The 23,065-nt window shown below is 56.5% G+C and overlaps 1 protein-coding gene across 1 annotated transcript in view; it reads left to right on the top strand.

Annotated features, from left to right (window-relative positions):
* The window catches only part of NUP210 (nucleoporin 210), a 90,385-nt gene that overhangs the window by 3,236 nt on the left and 64,084 nt on the right, over positions 1–23,065 (top strand). The window contains exons 2-5 of the mRNA XM_055413481.2: positions 11,465–11,601; positions 13,472–13,603; positions 18,134–18,230; positions 22,419–22,569. Coding sequence (XP_055269456.2) covers positions 11,465–11,601; positions 13,472–13,603; positions 18,134–18,230; positions 22,419–22,569 — 517 coding nt within the window. The remainder of the gene's footprint in view (positions 1–11,464; positions 11,602–13,471; positions 13,604–18,133; positions 18,231–22,418; positions 22,570–23,065) is intronic.

The following is a 23,065-nucleotide window of genomic DNA, read 5'->3' as shown; positions in this document are numbered from 1 at the left end:
TATGGGTGCTCTGGTCTGCCCTCCCAGACCCACAGAAGGAGGTGACGGCAAGTAAGTGTGTTTACCGAGGGGACCTGCTTGCCGGGTGGTTTCTTCCTGCTTCCCTTGCCTGTCCCTGACCCTCACCCCACTCTGCTCTTGCGGTGACTTCCGCCCTGTCGGCTCCGCCTCGTGTGTGTGTGTGTGTGTGTGTGTGTGTGTGTGTTGGGGGGACGGTTAGCCGGTGGGTAGACGGGGGGCTGTGCCTTCCTCTGCCCCACCCAGCTCTTCTTTGCACAACCATCACTTCTCCTTTTTCCACTCCTGACCTCCGTTGTCCTTGGGTTCCTGTGTCCGGTTAGACACCCTGAAGATAAATTTCATTTCTGGAGCCAACATGTTGTTTCTGTGTTTTCTTTTTTTAAAAAAAAGAATCTGTGAAATGTGCATATCATTAATGTAACCATCTTTAAGTGTCCAGCTCGGTGGCATCAGCTACATTCACGTTGGTGTGCAGCCGCCTCTGCCGTCGTCTCCAGAACTTTTTCATCTTCCCAAACTGAGACCCACTCCCCACTGTCCACTGACCCTCCTCCCCACCTCCAGCCCCGACACCCACATTCTGGTCTCCTTAACACCCTGCAGTGTCAGCCCTTTTCCTTCTTCACCCCCATCCCTGGAAGTAGCAACATTGTTTGACTCATGTTTGTTTTTATGGTTACTTCAGATGGATGGCAAATGATATAGGCTTTCTGTTTATGCTAGTGATATACAGTTTCCTCTTTAAATACTTGGGCGGGACTTCCCTGGTGGTCCAGTGGTTAAGACTTGCACTTTCACTGCAGGGGTGTAGGTTAGATCCCTGGCTGGGGAGCCAAGAGCCCACATGCCTCTGGGTGTGGCCTAAAGGGCGTGGTATTTTAAGACTTTTTAAAGTACCTTTTCAATCAAGAAGAATCAATTTTTTTTTAAGTAGGAAAATGATACAAGGGTAACTTGGATATAACTGGATGTAGAAAGAGAGGGGCTGGGAACTGGGGAAGGCGCCAGTGTCCAGGCAGTCTCCATGGTGGGTGGTTGGCCGGACAGACACCCAGGTCCAAAGGCAGGGACATGAATGCTGCAGGAGGGGGCAGCAGAGGCAGCCAAAGAGCAGAACCAGTTTTTCTGCTAGTTCCTTTTCATATTTTGCTTGTTACTCCCCACTCAATCCTGAAAACAGAACACCTCAAGAGTGACCACCCACTGCACAAATAGGGAACCGAGCAGAGCCAAGTTCAAAGCCAGGTCACAGGGACTTCCCTGGCGGTCCAGTGGTTAAGAGTTTGCTTCCCAGTGCAGGGGGTGTGGGGCTGATCCCTGGTCGGGGAGCTAGGATCCCACATGCCTCATGGCCAAACATAAAACAGAAGTAATGTTGTAACAAATTCAATAAAAACTGGAAAAGAAAAAAAGGTCCACTTAGAAAAACAAAAGACAGTCACAGACTGGTGCCCCCTCAGTCCGGATGCCCAGGAAATGTGCCAGCCTTCTTATCAGTGGCTGTTTTACCCAGGTTCCTTCAGTAGGGCTTTAGGAAAGTGGATGGCACGCTGAGAAGCAGTACTAAGGATGTCAGTGGGGTTGGGGTAATTGAGGACATGGAGTCGTTTTTCACTGAGGTCTGTCGGCCTGGACACTCCTGTGGGCAGCCACAGGTAGAGGGAGTCTGCTGTCTCTGTTTTGAACAGTCTGGGTGCATTTATCATAAGAGGGGAGGGTGGTGTCCGGGCCAGGGGTCTAGAGACCAGCCTCACTGAGGTGTTTCTGGGAGTGTATCCTTGGGCAAGTTACTTCCCGTCCGTGCTGTTGTCTCCATGGGTATCATATGGAAGTTTCAGTGGGATTGTTGGGAGGCAAATAAAATATTTGTGCTGTGTTTTGTTCTGTGCCTGGCACGTAATAAGCACATAATAAATGACTTTTTTTTTTTTCTTTTTTAAAAAATATAGTACCAGTAGTTTGAATGAAATGAGACAACATGTCTTGAAGAATTCAGTCAGGGGGTTTCACTTGGCTAGACTCTCCTGAGTTGCCTGTATGTGACAGGAAACTCAAACCACAATAGTTTAAATAAACTTGAAATAAATGTTGAAGTTATGTAAAGTTTAAATAAACTCTGTTTTGGCAGAGTTTGTTTCAGGCTGCACGCAGGGCTCAGTGAGGTCAGCAGAACCTGGTCTCAGGTCCTTGGTCTGCACCTCTGCCCGGCGCTCCCAAGGGTAACTAGACAGCAGTTCCAGCCCTGCAAAGCCCGTCAGGGCTGGCGGGGCACACCCTGGGTCTGGACCCCTCCAGCCCGGGGCTCACAGTGCTGACTGACCAGGCCTCCTCGTGTCCCGGGAGTATGGTGCCCGGAACCGCATGGTCTGAGGGTGGAGAAGAACAGCACCCACAGAAAAGCTGGGTGCTGTTACTGAGGAGGGGGTGGAGGCTGGGCAGCACGGGTCTCCTGCAGGCCTGGCGCCACGTGTGCACAGTTACCCAGCTCTGTGAGTGTGTGTGTTGGGGTGGGGACAGTGTGTGTACCCTGGGTTTGCTCAGCTGGGGCCCTTGATGGGAGCTGCTGTAGGGGGAGGGGTTGTCTTGCTGGAATGTGGGTGAGAAATTCTAGAGGAAAGCAAGCAACACTGCCACAGGCCACCAGCACTGCACCCCAGGCCCCCCCAGCCATGGGGTGCCCCCACTCTACCTCCTGTGCAGGACTTGGGGGAGGGTCTCAGAACACCTTGGTACCTTCCAGTCTACTTAGGACATTTGGTAAAATTAAGTTTACAGTCACAGACCTTCCCATAAAGAAAACTGCAAGCCCGTGTTGCCGCACTTGTAAATTCTGTGAAACATTTAAGGAGGAAATAGTACAAATCCTTTATAAACTCTTTCAGGAAAGAGAGAAAGAACAGTCATTTCCTAGCTTATTTTTATGAGGCCAACATTACATTGATTGCAAACCAGGCACAAATATTACAAGAAAAAGAAATTCACAGACCCAGAGTTCAAGTTGCTATTTTGTCCTTAACAAAATAGCAAATCAAATCCAGAAAAATATAAAAATGGTAATGTATTATGACCAACTGGAGTGGTTCCCAGGAATGCAAGGTTGGTTTAATACTAACCAATCAGTGTAATTGCTTGACCAACAATAAACAGTTCTTCTATCAACCAAATGAAGAAGAAAAGCCATATAACGGTCTCAATATGTGAAGAGCATTCAAGAGTCACTTATGATAGAAATTTGCGGCAAATTTGAAGTAGAAGAGACTCCATAACAAAGTGAAATGAAAGTGTTAGTTTCTCAGTTGTGTCCAGATCTTTCTGGCGCCATGGACTGTAGTCCACCAGGCTCGTCTCTCCATAGGTTTGTCCAGGCAAGAATACTGGAGTGAGTTGCTATTTCCTTCTCCAGGGGATCTTCCTGACCCAGGGATTGAACTCGGGTCTCCCTCAGTGCAGGCAGATTCTTTACCATCTGAGCCTCCAGGGAAGCCCATTGACCTATTAAAGGGCATCTGTAAAAACTGGCACCAGGGTCTTACCTGCGTGCAGCAGGGGCAAGAAATGACCACGCTGTGGACGCTGTCTTTACGCTTGGTCTCCGAGGGAGTCTGACGGGGAGGAGGGTCATGCCAGCCGTGGTCCCGGGGCCTTTGCACTCCCCTGTGCTTTTGCTGGAATGCCCTTCTCGAAGTTATTCAGGGACCCCGCGGTGGCCCCCTCCTCACGCGTCCCCCTGAGTGAGGCTCTCCTCAGCATCCAGGGGGAACCGCAGCCTCTCCCTCCCTGGCTTCCGTTTGTCCACAGCCCCATCTGAGAGCTCACCTGCTCTTACTCAGCTGTCTGTTCTCGCTCTCCTCCTGCCAGACGGTGAGCTCCGTAAAGCGGGGAGTTAACGTGTAGTTGGTACTTCGTTGTGTTCCCAGTGTCTCGGAAGTGCCTGGAACATTGCGTGAAACCCAATAAATGTGGATTCGTGAATGAATGAGTGAGTTTATTAGGGACCCCAAGGAGAACCCGCTGTGGGGTCAGCGTGAGCTCGGGGATGGCAGGGGGAGGGGAACTAGGAGGAAGGGGCGCTTTGGAGCAGAAGTCAAGCCTCAGGCTCCCGCCAGCGGGGAAGCCCGCCTCTGACCCGAATGTTTGCAGTCTTTGCTCTGAGGATGTCTGTCTGTGGTTGGGGGTGGGGCCCTGCCATCCGGGATCAGGGTCAGGCTTCACTCAGGGAAGTGGGTGGGGAGGTCAGGCATCAGTGATCACAATCCAGAAGGACCCCTGTTCTCTTCTTGCGGTTGGAATCTCGCCAAATACCTCAGGGCCACAAGACCTTCACTTGGGCACCTGCTCCTGGCTCCTGAGTTTGGGAGCTTGTGTGCGAGGCCCTGTGATACAGTGTCTGTCACTCTGTCTGACCCACCCCAGCCCTTTGCAGCAGGTACCATTTTTCTTCCCATTGCACAGATGCAGATACAGAGGCCCAGAGAGGCTGAGCTGTTCGTTCGAGGTCACGTGACTGGTGTGTGGCAGCACCCTGCTGTCCTAGGCCTTCACCTTCTCAGCAGAGAGCAAGGCCGTCTTGCCAGCACCGCCTGTGCCAGGGGCCTGGGGAGGGCCTTCCAGCTCCTCCTGTGGGCCTTGGGGCAAGTGGGTGAGCAGGGAGGGTGGGCAGGCCTGCTGACCGCCGGCTGAGATGCGCGGAATGGCAGGTGGACAGGCTGAAGCGGCTCTGGTCCTTTCTGAGCAGTGGCATCTGTGCGTTTAGACTGGGGGCAGAGCCTTCCCAGGGGTTAAGCCTCCGCCTTCCGTTGCAGGACGTGGGTTTGATTACCTGGTTAGAGAACCAAGGTGCTGTGTGCCGTGGGTCAACTAAGTCTGTGGGCCACTGCTAGAGAAAAGCCCGCACGCTGCCGCACGGGGCCAGTGCGGCCAGCATAGAATAAATAGAAAATTTAAAACAACAAAAACAGCAAACAGAACAGCTGGGGGCAGAGGGAGGCTCTTGCGCAGAAAAGCCGTTGAGCCTGAGCCTGCTTCTTTGGCAAACACGAGGCTGTATCCAGATGACCTGGCTGTTGGGACCCGTTCCCACGTGGGCGTCCCAGCCTTCCGCCCCGTGGGGACCCTGTCTTCTCTGCCGAGCGCCCAGCCGTCTCTGAGCCTGCGAGGGTCAGGCCGGGGAAGCTGTTGCGGCCCACGTGGTGTCTTTCCCTCTCTCCCTGCGTTCCCAGGGGTCCTCTCCAGGCAGCATGGGCACAGCCTGCTTGTTAGCGCTCTGGCCAGCCTTGTGGAGGCCGCTGGGTCCTTGTCTGAGATACCCTGGAGACGGCAGCTGATGGCCAGACCCCGCCCCTCACAGCTGCCCAGGAATGCACTCTGATATTTCCTCCCCAAGCTGCAGCCGCCCAGCCACTGTTGCAGGCTTGCCTCCTTGATGTCCTGCCTGTACTAGAACTTACTGTCTCCTTCAAAATGACGACCTTTGTGAATACTGGAGATGCTCCTCAGTATTAACATTTAGGGGCTCATACGTTTGATGCGTTTGTTTTTCCTGAAACAGTAAAGATGAATGGGTGCTAATTAACAGACAGAAAGACTCAATCTGAAAATAGTTCATCTGTGCCTCCCTGCTCTGTGGTGCTGTGTGTTTCTGGGGGAAGCAGTCGCGTAGGATGAGGACTGTCTGATCTGGGCTCACACAGACACAGCCATGACCACTGGCCCTGCCACTCATGGCTGTGTGGCTTTGGGGAAGTTACTCAGCCTCTCTGAGTCTCAGTTTGGTTTTATCCACATGTCTGCTGGAGGGTTGAGTAATCTGATGGATCGAAAGATTTAGCTCTGGGCTTAACACAGGGTAGACAATTCCTTTCATTATCTTCTATGGCCTCCCTATATTGGTCAGGTTCTCCAGAGACCCACAATTAATAGGAGATATGTATGTGGCTTCCCAGATGGCGCCAGTGGTAAAGAACCCGCATGCCATAGCAGGACACGTAGAGACGTCGGTTCGATCCCTGCGTGGGGAAGATCCCTTGGAGGAGGGCATGGCAACCCACTCCAGTATTCTTGCCTGGAGAATCCCATGGACGGAGCAGCCTGGTGGGCTGCAATCTGCTGGGTCACAAAGAGTCAGACATGGCTGAGTGACTTAGCACAGACGAGTGTGGGCTTTTCGTTCCAGTCAGGCCTCAACGGAGTAGGTGAGGCCCACCCACACTGGGGAGGGTAATTTCTTTGTCTACTGGTTTAAGTGCTAATCTCATCCCAACACCCTCAGACATACCCAGAATAATGTCTGATCCAGTAGCTGGGCAGCTCATGTCCCAGCCAGACTGACACCGCACGCCCTCAGCACACTTCTGCCCCTTAAAAGAACTGTGTCTGGATATCTCTGCGTTTGCCACATGCAAGGGGCTCCTGCCTGTCACGCCCTCTTATCTCTACGCTCGCTGCCTGGCCCGGGCTGCAGGGCGATTGACCGCCGTGTCTGTGAAGGATGGCCTGTCCTCCCTGCGTGGAGGAGGTGGTTCTTGTCTTGCCAGGTCCCGGAGGCAGCAGCTTTCCAGCACGTACATGGTCAGCTCTGCCCTTCGCAGCCCGGGAGGGAGCCGGCCTCCTCTGTGGGCAGCTCTCAGGTCGGCCCGGAGCTCTGAGACGCGGACACAGCAGCTAAGGGACTGAGAGTGATTTCAACGGCGGGAAACACCCGCATCTGGACGTGGGCGCGTGTGTCCTGACCCTGGCCCTCAGAGAGGCCCTCTTCCTTTTGAGCCTCGGTTGACTCGGGGGGCTGTGGAGGCTCAAATGGTAAAGAATCCGCCTGCAGTGCGGGAGACCTGGGTTGGACCCCTGGCTGGGGAAGATCCCCTGGAGAAGGAAATGGCAGCCCACTCCAGGATTCTTGCCTGGAGAATCCCATGGACAGAGGAGCCCGCGGGCTGCAGTCCGTGGGGTCACAAAGGGTCACGACTGAGCGGCTAACGCTCTCTTCAACACTTCACTCCTCCGTAAAGTGAGGGCACAGAACAGAGAGTAACACAGTGGCCACCCGCACCCCTAGGGTCAGAATTAGGCATTGTTAACAGTTTGTGTGTTTGTCTGCAGTTCGGCTTGTTCTCAGTGAGGAGACGCCATGGGCAGAGCTGCAGCCCCCTTTGCTTGTTTTCACTCCCCCCAACACACACAGTCCCCACTCTGAATCTGGGTTCCAGGGATCCCTTTCCCTCTCGGATCCCTGACGAGCACGAAGTGCGTTTTCCACTGACTCACTCCATGAGCCGGACACCCGGACACCGGACACCAGGCCTCTGCTGGGCTCCCTGCTCTTAAAGGCACAGCAGAGCACACGGCCCTCCAAGCATCCTCCTAGGTGACCGAGAATAACCCTCTGCGGGGGCCAGAAACACCCCTCCAGCCTGTATTAAGCCCTCTAGGTGTTTGGGATGAGCCCGCCAGCTTCAGATGTGGGCTCCTAGAGCCGGGTGAGAGGGTCGGTGGTGGGGGGTGCGCTTTCCGGCCCCCCAGCTCCCTGTGAGGGTGGACCATGGCTCTCTTGCCCTGAGCTCCCCTGTGCGGGAGCCCCCGTCTGCTGGCTGGACCCTGCTGCAGTCCTGGGGGGGGGAGGTGGGCAGCTGCACTGGCTGCTCTGTTATCTTGAGGCTGCACTTACTACTCTTGTACGGTAAGTATGAAGAGGTGGGGCTGCTTTAAGAGCTGCTGGGAGCCCAGGCTGTGTTTCAACACCATCCCCAGGGCTCTCCTGCCCCTGAAGGCCTGACTGGGCCACTCGCTGTGTCCGAAATGCAGGGGCCCTGGGTTATAAATATGATTGGGATGTTTGGGGTGAAATAACATGTGTCATTAAAATTAAGATCAGTTCAGTTCAGTTCAGTCGCTCAGTCGTGTCCGACTCTCTGCGACCCCGTGAATCACAGCACGCCAGGCCTCCCTGTCCATCACCAACTCCCGGAGTTCACTCAAACTCACGTCCATCGAGTCGGTGATGCCATCCAGCCATCTCACCCTCTGTCGTCCCCGTCTCCTCCCGCCCCCAATCCCTCCCAGCATCAGACTCTTTTCCAGTGAGTCAACTGTCGCATGAGGTGGCCAGACTCTCACCCCCTGCAGTGGAAGTGCAGAGTCTTAACCACAGGGCCACCAGGGAAGTCCCTACCTATTGCTTTTTAATAAGGCAGTGAGGACATTTTAAATGTGATTTGCTGTGTATTTATGTTGGATAGGGCAGCTTAGAGCTGTCCCTGTACCTAGCAGAGCCCTGCAGCACCGGAGGCCCTGGATGAGGGGTGGGGTGTCCTCGACCAGGCTCGGGAGCTACAGGCATCTCAGGGGCCACTCATGGAGGGCCTGGGCTTGGGAGGGGGACTTCAGGCCTCTTGGACTTAAATGAGGGCAGTCGGCTCTTACCTGCATTGATTTCTTTACTGGGAGAGTGAGATTAATTCACTGCCCTGAGGGAGTGAGAAAAGAGCTTGTCATCCCTGTTCTTAGGGAGCCTGAATTTCGGGGTTGGGGAGGGATTTGTAGCCTAGATTCCTGGCTCCCAGGGGCCATTGAACAAGGCACACCGCATTGTTTCTCAAAGTTAGAAGCAGAAAATGATGAACTGTCTTTTTTTTTTTTTTAAACAGACTCTTATAAAGATCAGTTTTAGGTTTATTAAAAAATTTGAGCCCAAATTACAGCAATTTCCTGTATATACCCCCTCCCCCCACAGCATCCGCCACCATCAACATCCCCCACCAGATGGTGCATTTGTTTCAACTGATGAGCCTGAACATATGTGTGTGTGTATGTTCAGTCGTGACTGACCCTTTGCGACCCCATGAACTGCAGCCACCAGGCTCCACTGTCCATGGAATTTCCCAGGCAAGATACTGGAGTGGGTAGGCATGCCCTTCTCCAGGCGATCTTCCCGACCCAGGGGTCCAGCCCAGGTCTCTTGCATCGCAGACAGATGCTTTACCACTAGCACCACTTGGGAAGCTGTATCTGCGCGGACGCCTCTTTATAATCAAAGTGTGTGTATTATGTTGCTGTTCGCAGTTGGCATTGACTCATTGTAGCCAAATGTGTTGTGACTTGTATCATCAGAGTATCATACAGAATGGTTTTACTGCCCTAAACATTCCCTGTGCTCAGCCTCTGCATCCCTCACTCCCCTTGTCATTGAAAATATTTTTTAAAATTTGGAACAATTTCAGATGCACAGGAAAGTTGCAGAGATAATACAGAGAGGTCCTCACCCAGCTTCCCCTGCAGTTGCCATCCTTTGAGACCAGGAATGTTGGGAAGAGGGAAACAGTAGCACACTGGTGCTTAAGTTAACTGGGCTCTAGATGTCTGGGTCTGTCAGTGTCCCTGGGCTTCCTTCTCTACCCCTGGACCCAAGCTGCAGTTAACTGAGCTCTAGATGGCTGGGTCTGTCAGTGTCCCTGGGCTTCCTTCTCTACCCCTGGACCCAAGCTGCAGTTAACTGAGCTCTAGATGGCTGGGTCTGTCAGTGTCCCTGGGCTTCCATCTCTACCCCTGGACCCAAGCTGCAGTTAACTGAGCTCTAGATGGCTGGGTCTGTCAGTGTCTCTGGGCTTCCTTCTCTACCCCTGGACCCAAGCTGCAGTTAACTGAGCTCTAGATGGCTGGGTCTGTCAGTGTCCCTGGGCTTCCTTCTCTACCCCTGGACCCAAGCTGCAGTTAACTGAGCTCTAGATGGCTGGGTCTGTCAGTGTCCCTGGGCTTCCTTCTCTACCCCTGGACCCAAGCTGCAGTTAACTGAGCTCTAGATGGCTGGGTCTGTCAGTGTCCCTGGGCTTCCTTCTCTGCCCCTGGATCCAAGCTGCGCCCTCCATTTGTCTCCTTGGCCTCTCAGATCTGATCTCTGTGTGTTTTCTCTTCTTGTTTCCACGTCAGGTGGTTTTTTTCACAGTGAAGTATAGTTGATTTACAATGTTGTGTTAGTTTCCGCATCAGTTTTGTGTGTCCCTGTGCACGTGTGGGGAGGCCTGATGCCCTTTGAAATGACCTTGGAACAACAAAGCTTCTGCATTCTGGGGTGTGGGGCGCGGCTGAGCCCAGGACTGCTCAATCTTTGTTGTCTCCGTTGGCCTCTGAAGTGCACTCTTCTCAGGGGACGTCTCTTAGTGTGGGGGCCACAGACGCATTTCCCTGGGGGCTTAGACGTTCATTTCCCTCAGCCTCGGGTGAGGTTCATTCTCAGAGTGCAGGCGATGCTACGTCCTGCTGTGTGCTGGGTGTTTGCGCTGTCTGAGCATCCGTGCTGAGCTTGGAGAGGCTCGCATCGACCTGGAGATGTCTGTTGGGTATATTTCACACCACTGCCTTTTAACAGCAGACTGTACAAGTTTCCTTCTGAGTAACCCAGGACACTGAGGCTGCAGGCAGTGAAAGCCCAGGGTGGGGGCGGCAGCCATGACTCGGGAGTGCCCACTCCCTGCTGAGCACCACGGTGCTGCACGCAGCCCTGGGGACCACGGGTGCCCTTCCCTGGGGCTCCCTGCCTGGAGCACATCGAGGGCAGCCCTGACTGTGCTCTGAAAAGTGGGGATCAGATTAGAATGTTCACCTGCTCAGGATGGCCCAGGGGCTGGTCATCATCCTCAGAATAAATCTTAGCTCCTTCCTGTGGCCTCCAATGCCTGCTTGCCCTCCGCACCCCGTGTCCCTGAGCTTAGCACCCCATCTTCCTGACCTCAGCACCTTGACCTCAGCATTGATCTCCTCGACCTCGCGAGTGGCCCGTGCTCGCCCAGTACTGCAGTGTCCGCTCTGCTCCTCCCCACTCTCCCCACCTCACTCCCCTGGAAACTGCTGTTACCTCCCGTCTCAGATGAGAAACCTCACGCTAACCCTGGGTGTCTGCTCGTCACGCTGTCCCTTCAGCCGCTTACTCCAAGGCCCGAGTCTCCGTGGGGAGTGACGGGTTCTGCAGATCCACCCGTTTGGATGTTCACCTGCCCTTCTGCCGGCCCTGAGTGTGCTGGGCACTTGTGCCCGTTGCTGTGGTTCCTGCTGGCGGGCTCTGGGTTTGCAGAGCTTGTTGGGGATGGAGGTGACTGTCTGGGAAGCTGCCGTGTGCCCGACCCAGCCTAGAGATCAGCGGGTACCTATTTTGTCGTCCTCCCTGGGGACTGTAGGCACTTTCCCCCCTGATAGTTATTTCCGGTTCCAGGGAATTATCCTGTCAGGACTGCTGAATGTAGGGGTGTTTCTAAGTGTCCCGGCTCCTGTGGGATGAGCTCGGGGCAGGCGGGTGGAGCCTGTTCCCAGCAGAGGGGCTCGGCTGCCCAGCTCACCCAAGTCTGAAGCTGGCGGAGCCTGTGAGTCTGGGGCAGATGGAGGCCATGGCTCTGCCTTCGGGATGCAGCCCTGCTTCTCCAGCGGCTCCAGGGAGTACATTCTTGTCTTCCCGCTGCAGGTCGTCGACCCGGCCGGAGGTGGCCAGCATCGAGCCGCTGGGCCTGGACGAGCAGCAGTGCTCCCGGAGGGCGGTGGTGCAGGCCCGCCTGTCCCAGCCTGCCCGCCTGACCAGCATCATCTTCGCGGAGGATATCAGTAAGGGCTTCTGGCCCCCGTGTGGCCCTGGCGGGGATGGGGAGGCGGGGAGGCGCGGACACCCTCCTGAGACCTCAGGCCGTTGGGGCTGTGGAGCTGTGGTTGCGCACACTTTTCTCTTCTCTTGTTGGGTCACAGGGTGCCTGCAGAGTGGGTGGGGAGTCACCAAGCAAGCAGCACCCAGCCCAGTCCCTCCTGCCAGCACCGTGTTCCGCTTCCCTCCCGTGGAGCGAGGGCTTCCATTTCTAAGTTGTTATTTGTTATCAAAATAACTCTTACTGATTCGAAATGAAGAGACTTGTGCAACGTTCACTTCCCCATCTTTAAGTTACCATATTATGGTCATAAGGGGCTCCCCAGGTGGCGCTAGTGGTAAAGAACCTGCCCTCCACTGCAGGAGACGTAAGAGTTTGATCCCTGTGTCAGGAAGATCCCCTGGAGAAGGAACTGACAACCCACTCCAGGATTCTGGCCTGGAAAATCCCATGGACAGAGGAACCTGGCGGCATACAGTCCATGGGGCCACAAAGAGTGCTCAGAAAACAATGAATTTTCCATTGTGCTTTCCCCCCACCTAAGATGGCATGAAAAGGTTCCCATTTTATTGTAGGGTTATTTTTAATGGCTGAGTAACTGGCATTCCCCATACTGGATATTCAGATTGTTTTCCGATGTCTGTTTCAGCATTATATAAGAAAATCATGTTACACAAGAGAACAATTTTGGGTTCTTTCAGGTTATTTCCTGCCAAGGATAGAAGCTTTACTGGGTCACAGCCTATGTAAATATTTTTAAGACTTTTGATAATGAGGCTGAATGACTTTCTCAGAAAGTTAAGCGTGTACAAGTAGTTTTATATGATGCCTGGAGAATAGTCAGAATGGTTGTTCATCACAAGCTGTTATTCTTTTACCCTAGAGGATTCTCCAGGCAATGCCATTTATGTATCTTATTGATGGGGCAAGTAAATAATCTGGGTGGATGTGCACACACTCTTCTGTAGTAGAGTGAGGAGGGCATGGCGACCCACGCCAGTGCTCTTGCCAGGAGAGTCCCACGGACAGAGGAACCTGGCGGGCTACAGGCCATGGGGTCGCAGAGAGTCGGACACGACCAAGCGACTTAGCATGTAGTTGATAGCATTATGCAGAAATGGTGTACACACACACAAACGCAAAGCTCTGGGCTAGTTCCTGATCTCAGTGTGGGGACAGGTGCTAACTCGTCATACCAGAGCCCAGGTCAGGGAGCTCAGTGGTCACAACCCGAGCAAAACTAGGAAGTCTAGGAACTGTTTTGCCACAACGTTAAAAAATCATGTGTTTGCTCATTTATTCTGGGCTGTGCTGGGCCTCAGTGGGCCTTTTTTCCAGCTGCGGCGAGCGAGGGCTGCCCTCAAGTTGCTCTGCTCCCAGCTTCTCGGTGCAGGGGCTTCTCCGCTCCCGGCTTCTCTCGTCATGGAGCTCGGGCTCCAGGGTGCATAAGCTCAGCAGTTGAGGCTCCTAAGCCTAGTTGACCCACGGCACTTGGGATCCTCCCGGACCAGGAATTGAATCCGTCTCCTGCATTGGCAGATTCTTGACCACTGAACCACCGGGGAAGCCCCTTGCTGCAGCTTTAAGTGCTGGTGCCCAGGGTGGAAAAGTACAAGACGGATAACCAAGGTGCCCGCAAAGCCCTTACTTCCTGGACGTCTGGGCTGGCTCTTCGGGCCGAGTGAGGCTCCTAAGGGTGACTTGGTTCTTCCAGCCCTGTTTTTTCGGGGTCGTTGGTCACCCCAGTCTTTGCCAAAGCGTGAGACCGCCTACCCTGTGAGGCTCTGCAGTGGGTGTGGGCCCCCCACTGCCTGACCATCCTCTCCTGCCTGCAGCCACCGGCCAGGTCCTGCGTTGCGATGCCATCGTGGACCTCATCCACGGCATTCAGATTGTCTCCACCACCCGCGAGCTCTACCTGGAGGACGCCCCGCTGGAGCTGAAGATCCAGGCCCTGGACTCGGAAGGTGAGGCTGCCGGGCTGTCCGTCCTCCCCTTGCCTGCGGCCCGCTCTCTCCCTGGGGGTGCTGCTCTGGCCAGGAGGGTGTCGCGCCACTGGTCGGGGCCACTTCTGAATGGACACCGGGCCCCCGGGGGCAGCAAGGCTGCGGCCACAGCTGCACAGGGCCTGGAGGTCGGCCCTGTGCCTGGAGGGACCCGGGAGGTGCAGCGTGTCTTTGGGAAGCGACAGCATCGTCTGGGCAGCGGTGGGAGCTGACAGTGGCTCGCAGGGTCAGTGCCGTGACCAGCAGAGGCCTTGAGGGCTGGGCTTGGCTTCCTGGTCCGGAGTGCAGACTGAGTATGTGTGTGTGAGCGCGTGTGTGTGTGTGTGTGTGTGTGTTGTGGGCGGTGCATCTACTCTGCCAGCCCCATGCACTGTCCTTCCTTTTGTAATAGAGCATTGACTTGTTCTGGGCTGGGATTCTTCTCACAAAGTCTGTTTTGCTGGGTGGCAGAATGCCCCGGCTGTAGCCCGACCTCTTAGTCAGGGAACAAAGGGAGTATTTGTATGTGGAGGTTTTGTTGAAGAAAGTAGGTCAGGCCCAAAGAGATCTTTTCAACAAAGGAGCTTCTAAAACTTGCACTCTGAGTCGAGTTTTACCTTGTCTTTGAAATCTCCCCTGATTGCTCTAGCCCCTGCTTTTAGAAACACTTTTCCAGATCAGGGCTTCTCGGGCTCGTGGGGTTGACATTTGGGGCAGATAAGCCTTTGCAGTGGGGGCTGCCCCGGACACGCATGGCAGGCTGGTCAGCAGCGCCCCTGATCTCTGCCCGGGATGCCAGGGGCAGCCCCTGAGCTGTGACAACCGGGACTCCCAGCCGCCGCCAGATGTCCTGAGGGGTCGGATCCTGTTTTAGAGCGTTTCCAAGCCGTCTTTCCTCGCTGCGTCATTCATCTGGTGAGCTGCCCAGCTTCTCTGAACTGCCCTCTGATTGGTGAGACTGACACAGAGAAGCTCGCCCCGTTGGTGAGCGGAGGTGAAGGGTCCTGCCCCGCCTGGCGTGCGGTGGGTGCTCAGTCTGTTAGTGTCAGTGGGTTGGGTTCTGCCTCTGGAGTTCTGCCAGGTACTGGCGTGCATCTCTGGCTGGGGGTCCACATGTAGGTCAGGCCCCACGTGCACCCCAGAAGGTGCTGTTTGTAATCACATGGGGGGCAAACGGTGAAGGGTCCACAGGTTGGGGAGCAACCCCAGGGGGCTCAGAGGCGGGGCGTGGAGATCACACAGGTCAGGACAGTTTCTTAGAAGCTATGATGCTTGAGCCTTGAGAGGTGTGGGGTCCGCCAGGCAGGAAACCCTGTTTCATCCTTGAGACTGAAAGTGGAGAGGCCACACTGCTGCCTCCTGCTGCTGAGTTTTTCCTGGGCTCTGGGGTCTGCGCCACGGTCTGGGGTCAATTTTTTTGGCCTGAGGCGGTCAGCAGGGTGCCTGTCTCGGGTTCATGGTTTTCTGATCTTTCCCAGCCTGCATGTACCTGGTGCCCGGGCAGCGCTGGGCGGCTCTGGTCCTCCAGTCGCCCCCACCCCTGTTGTGACACCCAGACTCTGCTCAGAGCCCCTCCCATCCCCTTCTGGATCTCTGCTTTCAGAGTCCAAGCCCCTCTGGTCACAGCTCGCACCGCCACCTCCCCATGATATCCTGCCCTCGGGGGCTCCCGGGGTGGGGTGAGTCCCTCCCCTGTGAAGCCCCCCAGCGCTTCCCGGCCCGGCCTTGGGGTGCAGGCACTTTTCACACTGCCTCTGGGCAGGGTCAGGATCACTCCATTCCCTGTTTGACATTGGACTTTGGTCCAGCAAATGTTCGTTAATGTTTGCTTAGTGTTTTCCAGCTGCCCTCCTGAGACCCAGGCGGGGGCTGCCAGCTCCAGGGACTGGGTCCTGGCATTTCTTCATTACTGTGAGCACTTGGCACACAGTAGGGCTAATGTGAGCACTTGGCACACAGTAGGGCTAATAGATACTTTTGAAACAGGCAAGCGCCCAAGCCTGCAAACTCTGCTGACCGTGTGGGTCCTGCAGCCTGTGTTGCGGGCAGGTGCCCTCGCTCGCTGCCCGCTGTAAGTCGTGCTGAGACCTCTTGCTGTCTCCTGTGGCTTCATTCCGTCTCCCAGATGTCAGGGCCGGCTTCACGCAGGGCCGTGTGCTCCACAGGGCCCCGGGCTTGATTTAACACTCCACTGCTGGCGTCTTGAAATTTTAACGCGTTTCTTTTCATGCTTGTGTGTGGTGAATGGGGTCTGCTGGGACTTGGAGCCTCGGGGACTTGCGATCCTGCTTCCCTGCCCCTCTCTGCCCCTGGGGTTCTCTGATGCCTGTGCCTGGTCCCCTGGTGTTCTGGGTCCTGCCGGGCCTCTCCCTCATGGTCCTTGTCCCATGACAATGGCCACCTTCCATCCCCCATGGGGCCCTGGGCGCGTGGACGCCAGTGTGTGTCGGGCGGAGCACGGCCAAGGCCTTTCCTGTCCCAGGACCGTCTGGTCCAGTGGCTGCATTTTGGCCAGAGTGAGCCTCTCCCCTGGCCTCACCTGACTTCCGAGCACATCTGGGCACAGCTTTAAAGGTTTACCATGGCAGTCGGGGGGCCGGGAAGGGGAAATGCTGACCCCATTTCCCTGGGGCCTGCTCAGCAGGGATGCAGCGTGTTGGTTCAGCAGCTGGCAGGGGGGATCCCAGTAGTTGGCATGTCCATGTGTAACCTGAGGTGCACGGCAGGGACTCTGGGTGCCTCTGAGGGTCTGCACTCACGTTGGGGTATCTGTGCCCTTCCAGGGGGCCCCTTCATCCGGCCCTGTGTCTGGAGCTGCCTCTGCCTCCTTCCAACCGCCCCAAGTCTGACTTGCCTCCTGGTGCCTTCCCTTTGGGATGAGGCCCCCGAGTGACCCAGGGCCCTGAGCGACCCAGGCCCCCGAACGACCCAGAGCCCCCAAGCAAACCAGACCCCCGAGCGACCCAGGCCCCCAAGCGACCCAGGGCTCCCGAGCGACCCAGGCCCCCGAGTGACCCAGGCCCCCATGCGACCCAGGGCCCTGAGCAACCCAGGGCCTGAGCGACCCAGGCCCCCATGCGATCCAGGGCCCCGAACGACCAGGGCCTGAGCGACCCAGGCCCACATGTGATCCAGGGCCCCGAACGACCAGGGCCTGAGCGACCCAGGCACTGGTCCTGCGTCTGCACCTCCCCAACGTGGGCAAAACTTCTGGAAGCCCCCGGACGCTTTCTGCTCTAGGAATGGTCCCACGGTCGTCCCTCCCTTCACACCTGAACATGCAGGCGGGAAGGGATTTTGACGCTGAAAAACAGAGGTCCAAGCGTAGCCACGGAAATGGATGAAGGGACCTCCTGTCGCCAAATCCCAGGTTGCGAGGCCCTAGGAGGCCACCCCCAGCCTCCGTCTCCTGTCCCCAGAAGGCCAGGGTGAACTGGCTGACACCCTCAGGCCCCTCGCTGTGGGCACTGTCTCTTTTTGGTCTTCTCAACAGCCCTAGGCCTCAGAGGTGGGCTGGGACAGACTCTCAGGCCTGTCTGACTCTAAATGCCTTGGTCTTTGCACCACAGAAAGAGCTTTTCGAGGTCCCTGAGGCTCTGTTTTGGGGCTGGCCGGGTGGGGAATATCCATAGATGATTGAGGTGGAGCAGGAGAGGCAATCGGGTGTGGTGGGGCATGTGGCAAGCTGGCAGGAGAGGCTGGACCCGCCGCGGGTCACTAGAGGAAGAAGGGCCCAGGCCACTGGATCTTCGGACTTGTGAGCTTGGAAGTTGGATACATACATTGCGTTTCTTCATTTGAAATGATGGGAACCAGTGGAAAGGGGCAGGATCAAAATCACCTGGGGAAAAGGCGACCATAGCTCCGGGCAGGTCAGGCCCTTGAGCCCCCATTTTCGTCTCCCGCCCTGTTTCTGAGCATCTGTGCATCAGCACTAGGCATCGCCCTTGCCCTGAGAAGGTGTTTACAGAGGGTTTCAGACCTGCCTAGGTCCTGCTCCTCCAGAAAGCATCGCCTACTCACGTGCTGGGCTCCGCCTGTTCTCACGTCTGGTCCAAGGCATGCCGCTGGCAGTTAGGACTTCAGAGCGGAGGCCAGCTGTGCGAGGCTCACCTCCACCACCCGGGACCGGGGGTCTCAGCATCTCAGGGAGGAGACAGGATGGGCACGTGAAACCAGACGGCCGGGGTTCCTCTCCCAGCATGGGGAGGGGATGGGAGGGCTGACTCACAGTCTCAGGAGCCGCCGTCTAGACTGCAAAGCGCTTACCCACTCGAGGGGTGCTGGGTGCACAGGAAGGACACAGTGTGTCCCTGGGAGACCTGGGCTCACGGGCGCAGCCCCACTCGGTCATGTGACCCTGATCCCATACGCCTCGGTCTCTCCTCCCGAAGGAAGGCTAGAGATGGTGCCCCCTCCTCTGTGGGGGGTGGTGCCGAGTCCACCGGCCCGCCCCTTGGCCTTGGGGGGTTAACTCGGGTGCACCCTCCCAACCCTGCTCCGCTCCTGCAGGAAACACGTTCAGCACGCTGGCCGGGCTGGTCTTTGACTGGACGATCGTGAAGGACACGGAGGCTGACGGCTACTCAGACACCCACAACGCGCTCCGGTAAGAGGCGCCTGCCTTTGAAGGGGGGCGGGAAGGAGGGTTGGCTGGGGGCTTTCACCCTCATCATCACTGTTTCACCCCTGTCAGAGAGGATCCCAGGATGGTTCCCAGGCTGCTGGCCGACATGCCCCGAGACTGATCAAAATGTTCAGCTCGCACAGACATGCAGGGGCCTTCTCCCGGGGTGTTTTCTGGGGGCTGTTGTTGAGGGCACTGGGCTGTTCAGCTGCGGCAGAGAAAGCTCATCCTGATGACTGGCGTTGTCACGGGGTGCCGGGGAGGGGTGGGGAGGGGCCCCAGGGTGGGGTGAGTGGGTAGCGGTTCCGGCTGGGAGGTCCCTCCAGCAGTGACAGCCTCCAGGCACGGGAGGCCACCTGTCCCAGCACCGGGCGGGCAGGAGGCAGGGGGCCAGTTCTGCAGACAGACAGACGCCTTGTGAGATGGGCTTGCTCCCCATCTTGACTGGGACGGTCCTCCCCACAGCCATGTGTTTTGCAGGCTTGTGTTGCCCTGTCCCCCGACAGCCGTGTGTTTTGCAGGCTTGTGTTGCCCTGTCCCCCGACAGCCGTGTGTTTTGCAGGCTTGTGTTGCCCTGTCCACTCGCCTTGGATGGGTGAGGGGTGGGGCTGGACTTGAGCTGTCCTGATCTGTGTGAACCCTCACTGTGCCCCACAGAGGCCGCCAGCCCCACCCTGGCTGCTCCACTTCACTAGGGAAGATGGGGGCTCCGGTCTCTGATGCACTGACCCCATCAGGTGATCGTGAGCTGTGTGGCCGGTGTGCCCCGCACTGGACAGGGCGGACAGAGCATTTCCATCGGCGGACGTTTCTGCAGGCTGGCGCTGGTGTGCTCCCGGAGTCTGGGCTAATATCCCCTGATGGGAGGTGGCTCAGTGGGAAAGAACCCGCCTGCCAGTGCAGGAGACACATTGACGTGGGTTTGATCCCTGGGTCGGGAAGATCCCCTGGAGGAGGAAATGGCAACCCACTCCAGTATTCTTGCCTGGAGAATCCCATGGACAGAGGAGCCTGGTGGGCTGCAGTCCATGGGGTCGCAAAGAGCTGACATGGCTGAGTGACTCAACAACACGCTGCATTGCGTTGTGCTGTATTAAGTACAATTTGGGGGGCGGAAGACTTACTTTTTAAAGATTTGCAGCGATTTTCAGCCTACAGAAAAGCTGCAAGTACGGCACAGGAAGTGGATTCCCCGAACCGTTCGAGAGCAAGCAGCCAGCCTGGTGGCTGCGGCCCCCAGTTAGGTTAGTGTGGATTTGCCGCGTCGTGGGACATTTTCCTGCACATCGACGGGACAGGCATCCCCGTTAGGGAACCAACACTGGCGCCTGCAGCCACCAGGCCCCACTCGCGGCCTGCCAGTGTACCCCATCTGAGGCAAAACACGCAGCCCAGGGCCCCCCTCAAGCTGTCCTGTCTCTCCTCGACCCCGTCAACCGGGGAACCTGGTCCAGTTTCCTGGCCCTTCTTTGACTCCTGGGGTGTGGGACTCGTGAAGACTGTAGTCTAGATATTTTGTAGAACTTCCCCCATTCCAGGTTTGTCTGACGTTCCTTCTGATTAGACCCAGAGCTCTGCGTCTTTGCAGGAACATCACCAGAGGCGAGATTCCGCATTCTCGCTGCATCTGATCATAAAGCAGCACTGATTTGTTCTCCGTCATCCCTCGGGGAGGGTGATGTCTGCCAGGTGCCCCACTCTGAAGTCACTTTCTACCCCTTTGCAATTAATAACTTTTTTTTACGGGGAGTTATGAGTCTGACCTCTTATTTACACTTTTAAAAGTCCAGCTCAGGGCTCCAGGAAGCACTGGGGCTCAGCTCATGGCCATTTCCACATCAAACACCCTCACACCCTGACACCATGTAAGCCAGTTGCCCTCCTGGCTCAGAGCTCTCTGGGGGCTGGGCCGTCAGCCTCCATCTCCTGAATGATGAGCTCGGAAATTCCCGCTGTCTTGTAAGTCCAGACTGCAGGCTTTCGGTCAGAGAGACCTGGTGCCCTGTGTCCTGCCTGTGGCTGTCGTCAAGGACTGTGGCCGCCTGAGCTCCAGCTTCCTCCTCCAGCGGAAGGGGTCATCACCATGCCCGCCTCCAGGGGTGCCGGCTGGGGAGCACATTGACGGGATGAGAGCCCGTCTCCAGGCCTGGCACACACTAGGTGTTCAGGAATTGCTGGCTGCCTGCCCCTCTCCACCAGTCATTTCCTGCCCTGACAGCGGCCCCAAGCTTCCAAGCACTGGATGTGAGCTGAGTGCTGACCCAAGTCCAAGAGTGCTAAGAGTGTTGGAACCAGAGTGTCCTGGACTTTTACTCAATTCAGCATGCGATTATTTCCAGTAGCTAGGACATGGAAGCAACCTAGATGTCCATTGGCAGAGGGATGGATAAGGAAGTGGCGGTACATACACACAGGGGAACACTGCTCAGCTGTAGAGAGGAGCGCACCTGAGTCGGTTCCAATGAGGTGCATGAACCTGGAGCCTGTTATACAGCGTGAAGTCAGTCAGAAGGAGAAAGACAAATCTCACCTGTCAACGCATGTATGTGGAATCTGGAAAGATGGGGCTGAGGATCCTGCAGGCAGGACGGGAAAGGACACGGCCTTGTGGACACAGCGGGAGGCGAGGCGGCGGGAGGGCTGAGAGCACAGCGTCGAAACAGACACAGGCGCACCTGGGGGCTCGGACTGTAACGAATCCGCCTGCAGCCAGGAGACCCGGAGTCCATCCCTGGGTCAGGAAGATCCGCTGGAGAAGGACATGGCAACCCACTCCAGCGTTCTCTGGCTTCCCAGGTGGCGCTAGAGTCAAAGAACCCGCCTCCCAGTGCGGGAGACGTAAGAGACACGGGTTCGATCCCTGGGTCGGGAAGATCCCCTGGAGAAGGAGATGACAACCCCCTCCAGTATTCTTGTCTGCAGAATCCCACGGACGGGGCGCCTGGTGGGCTACAGTCCATAGAGTCGCAGAGTCACAGAAACGTTACTACTGAAGTGACGTGCGTCACCGTATGTAAGATAGACAGCCAGTGGGAGGCACGACGTGAGATGAAAGCGACCCAAACCTGGTGCTCTGTGACAGCCTAGAGGGGTGGGGGGGCTCAGGCGGGACGGCGTCTGTATGCCTACGGCTGATTCACGCGGATGTATGCGAAAACCCTCACAATGTTGTTGAGTAATTATCCTCTAAAAAGTAATGATAAAAGAAGAGCCAAAACTTTTCTGTATGCAAAGAAAAACTTTTCAGTGTTCTATACCTCGTGAAACAACGAGGCAATGAGTCACCGCAGCGCTCGGCAGGTCTTGGGGAGAATGAACATGTCTGACTGCTCTCGTTCGGGCGGAATGAGGGGCTTATTTACAGACCTCAGGCTGTCAGGAAAGACTCAGGCTGGCCCCGCATACCAGCCTGCGCTCCAGGGGCCCCACCCCATCCCGAATTCTCCCTCCCTTCTTCGTACAGCCTAATGGTAGGGTTAGGTAGGATGTGATGTAATCCCTTGTTCCTGACGCTTGAAGGGTCATCACCGAACCATTTCCCAGACGCAGGAGCTGGCCAGGGAGAGGAGACTGGGACTAGTGGGGAGCCCTGGCTGCGCCTCTGGTCCTGGGGCTCACCTTTCATGTCTGTGAGACCAGAGCTTTTCATAAAGTTGAGTGAGTGAGTGAAAGTCGCTCAGTCGTGTCCAACTCTTTGCAACTCCACGGACTGTAGCCTGCCAGGCTCCTCTGTCCATGGGATTCTCCAGGCAAGAATACTGGAGTGGGTTGCCATCTCCTCCAGGGGATCTTCCCGACCCAGGGATCAAACCCAGGGATCTCCTGCATTGCAGACAGATTCTTAACCGTGTGAGCCACCAGAGAAGCCATCAGCTACGTGGGCAGTCCTCAAATTTCAGTGCTGCCTTTGATCATAATCACAGCTGGATGTTTATAAAATGCAGGTTCCCGGGCTTTGTGCAGACCAAGGGCCAGGCCAGGGACTGAGAGCCCGGGTGTTTCCGGGGATGCTGGATGTTCTGAGGCAGGATGTTCTGGGGACGGTTTTCTAGGCAACACCCACTGGGTCATTTCTGTGGCACCTGGCAGCACGCGGAGGAGTCACTTAGAGGGATGTGTGTGAGGTTCCTGGTTCCACGCGTCATAGCTGAGCTCACGCTCCTTTTCCAGCATCCTGACATTCCTGGAGTCCACCTACATCCCCCCCTCATACATCTCAGAGATGGAGAAGGCGGCCAAGCAGGGCGACACCATCCTGGTGTCCGGGCTGAAGACGGGCAGCTCCAAGCTCAAGGCGCGCATCCAGGAGGCCGTGTACAAGGTGGGCGTGGGCAGCCCCTGGGCTCTGGGGCGGGATCTGGACACACGGGCCCCTGGTGCATCTACCAGTGGAGAGGCGATGCCGTGCGGGGACCAGGGTCTGCCGTGAGCCGTGCTTGGGAACAGGTGGCCGGGGAGCCAGTGCTGCCAGCGCTGCCCTCCCAAGGCGGTGCCTCGGTTTCCAGGAGGTCCAGGAGCCGTGAGGTTGGTATTAACTGGCTTATTTTCAGTGTGCTCCCCTGCCCTGCTCCCCAGGCATTTGGGGCCCCCAGTGACCACCGGCCATTTCACCCTGTGCCCCGGCCTTGAGCCCCAAGCGCTGGCTGCTTTCCAGAAAGATCAGCGTCCGGGGTGCGCTGCCCACTGCTGTGCGCTCGGGGGGGTGGCAGGTTAAGAACTTTCTCGGCTGGCTCTGGTCCCATGGAACCCGAGAGCCCGTGTCTGGGCATCAGAGCCGGGCATGCAGACGTGTCATCCGGTAGCAGCTGCCAAAGTCA

Source organism: Moschus berezovskii, chromosome 24 (assembly GCF_049115385.1).
Source record: "Moschus berezovskii isolate FMDL1 chromosome 24, NW_MosBer_1.0, whole genome shotgun sequence".
NCBI lineage: Eukaryota > Metazoa > Chordata > Mammalia > Artiodactyla > Moschidae > Moschus > Moschus berezovskii.
The sequence above is the reverse complement of the archived record's forward strand: the minus strand, read 5'-3'. Positions and strand labels throughout refer to the sequence as shown.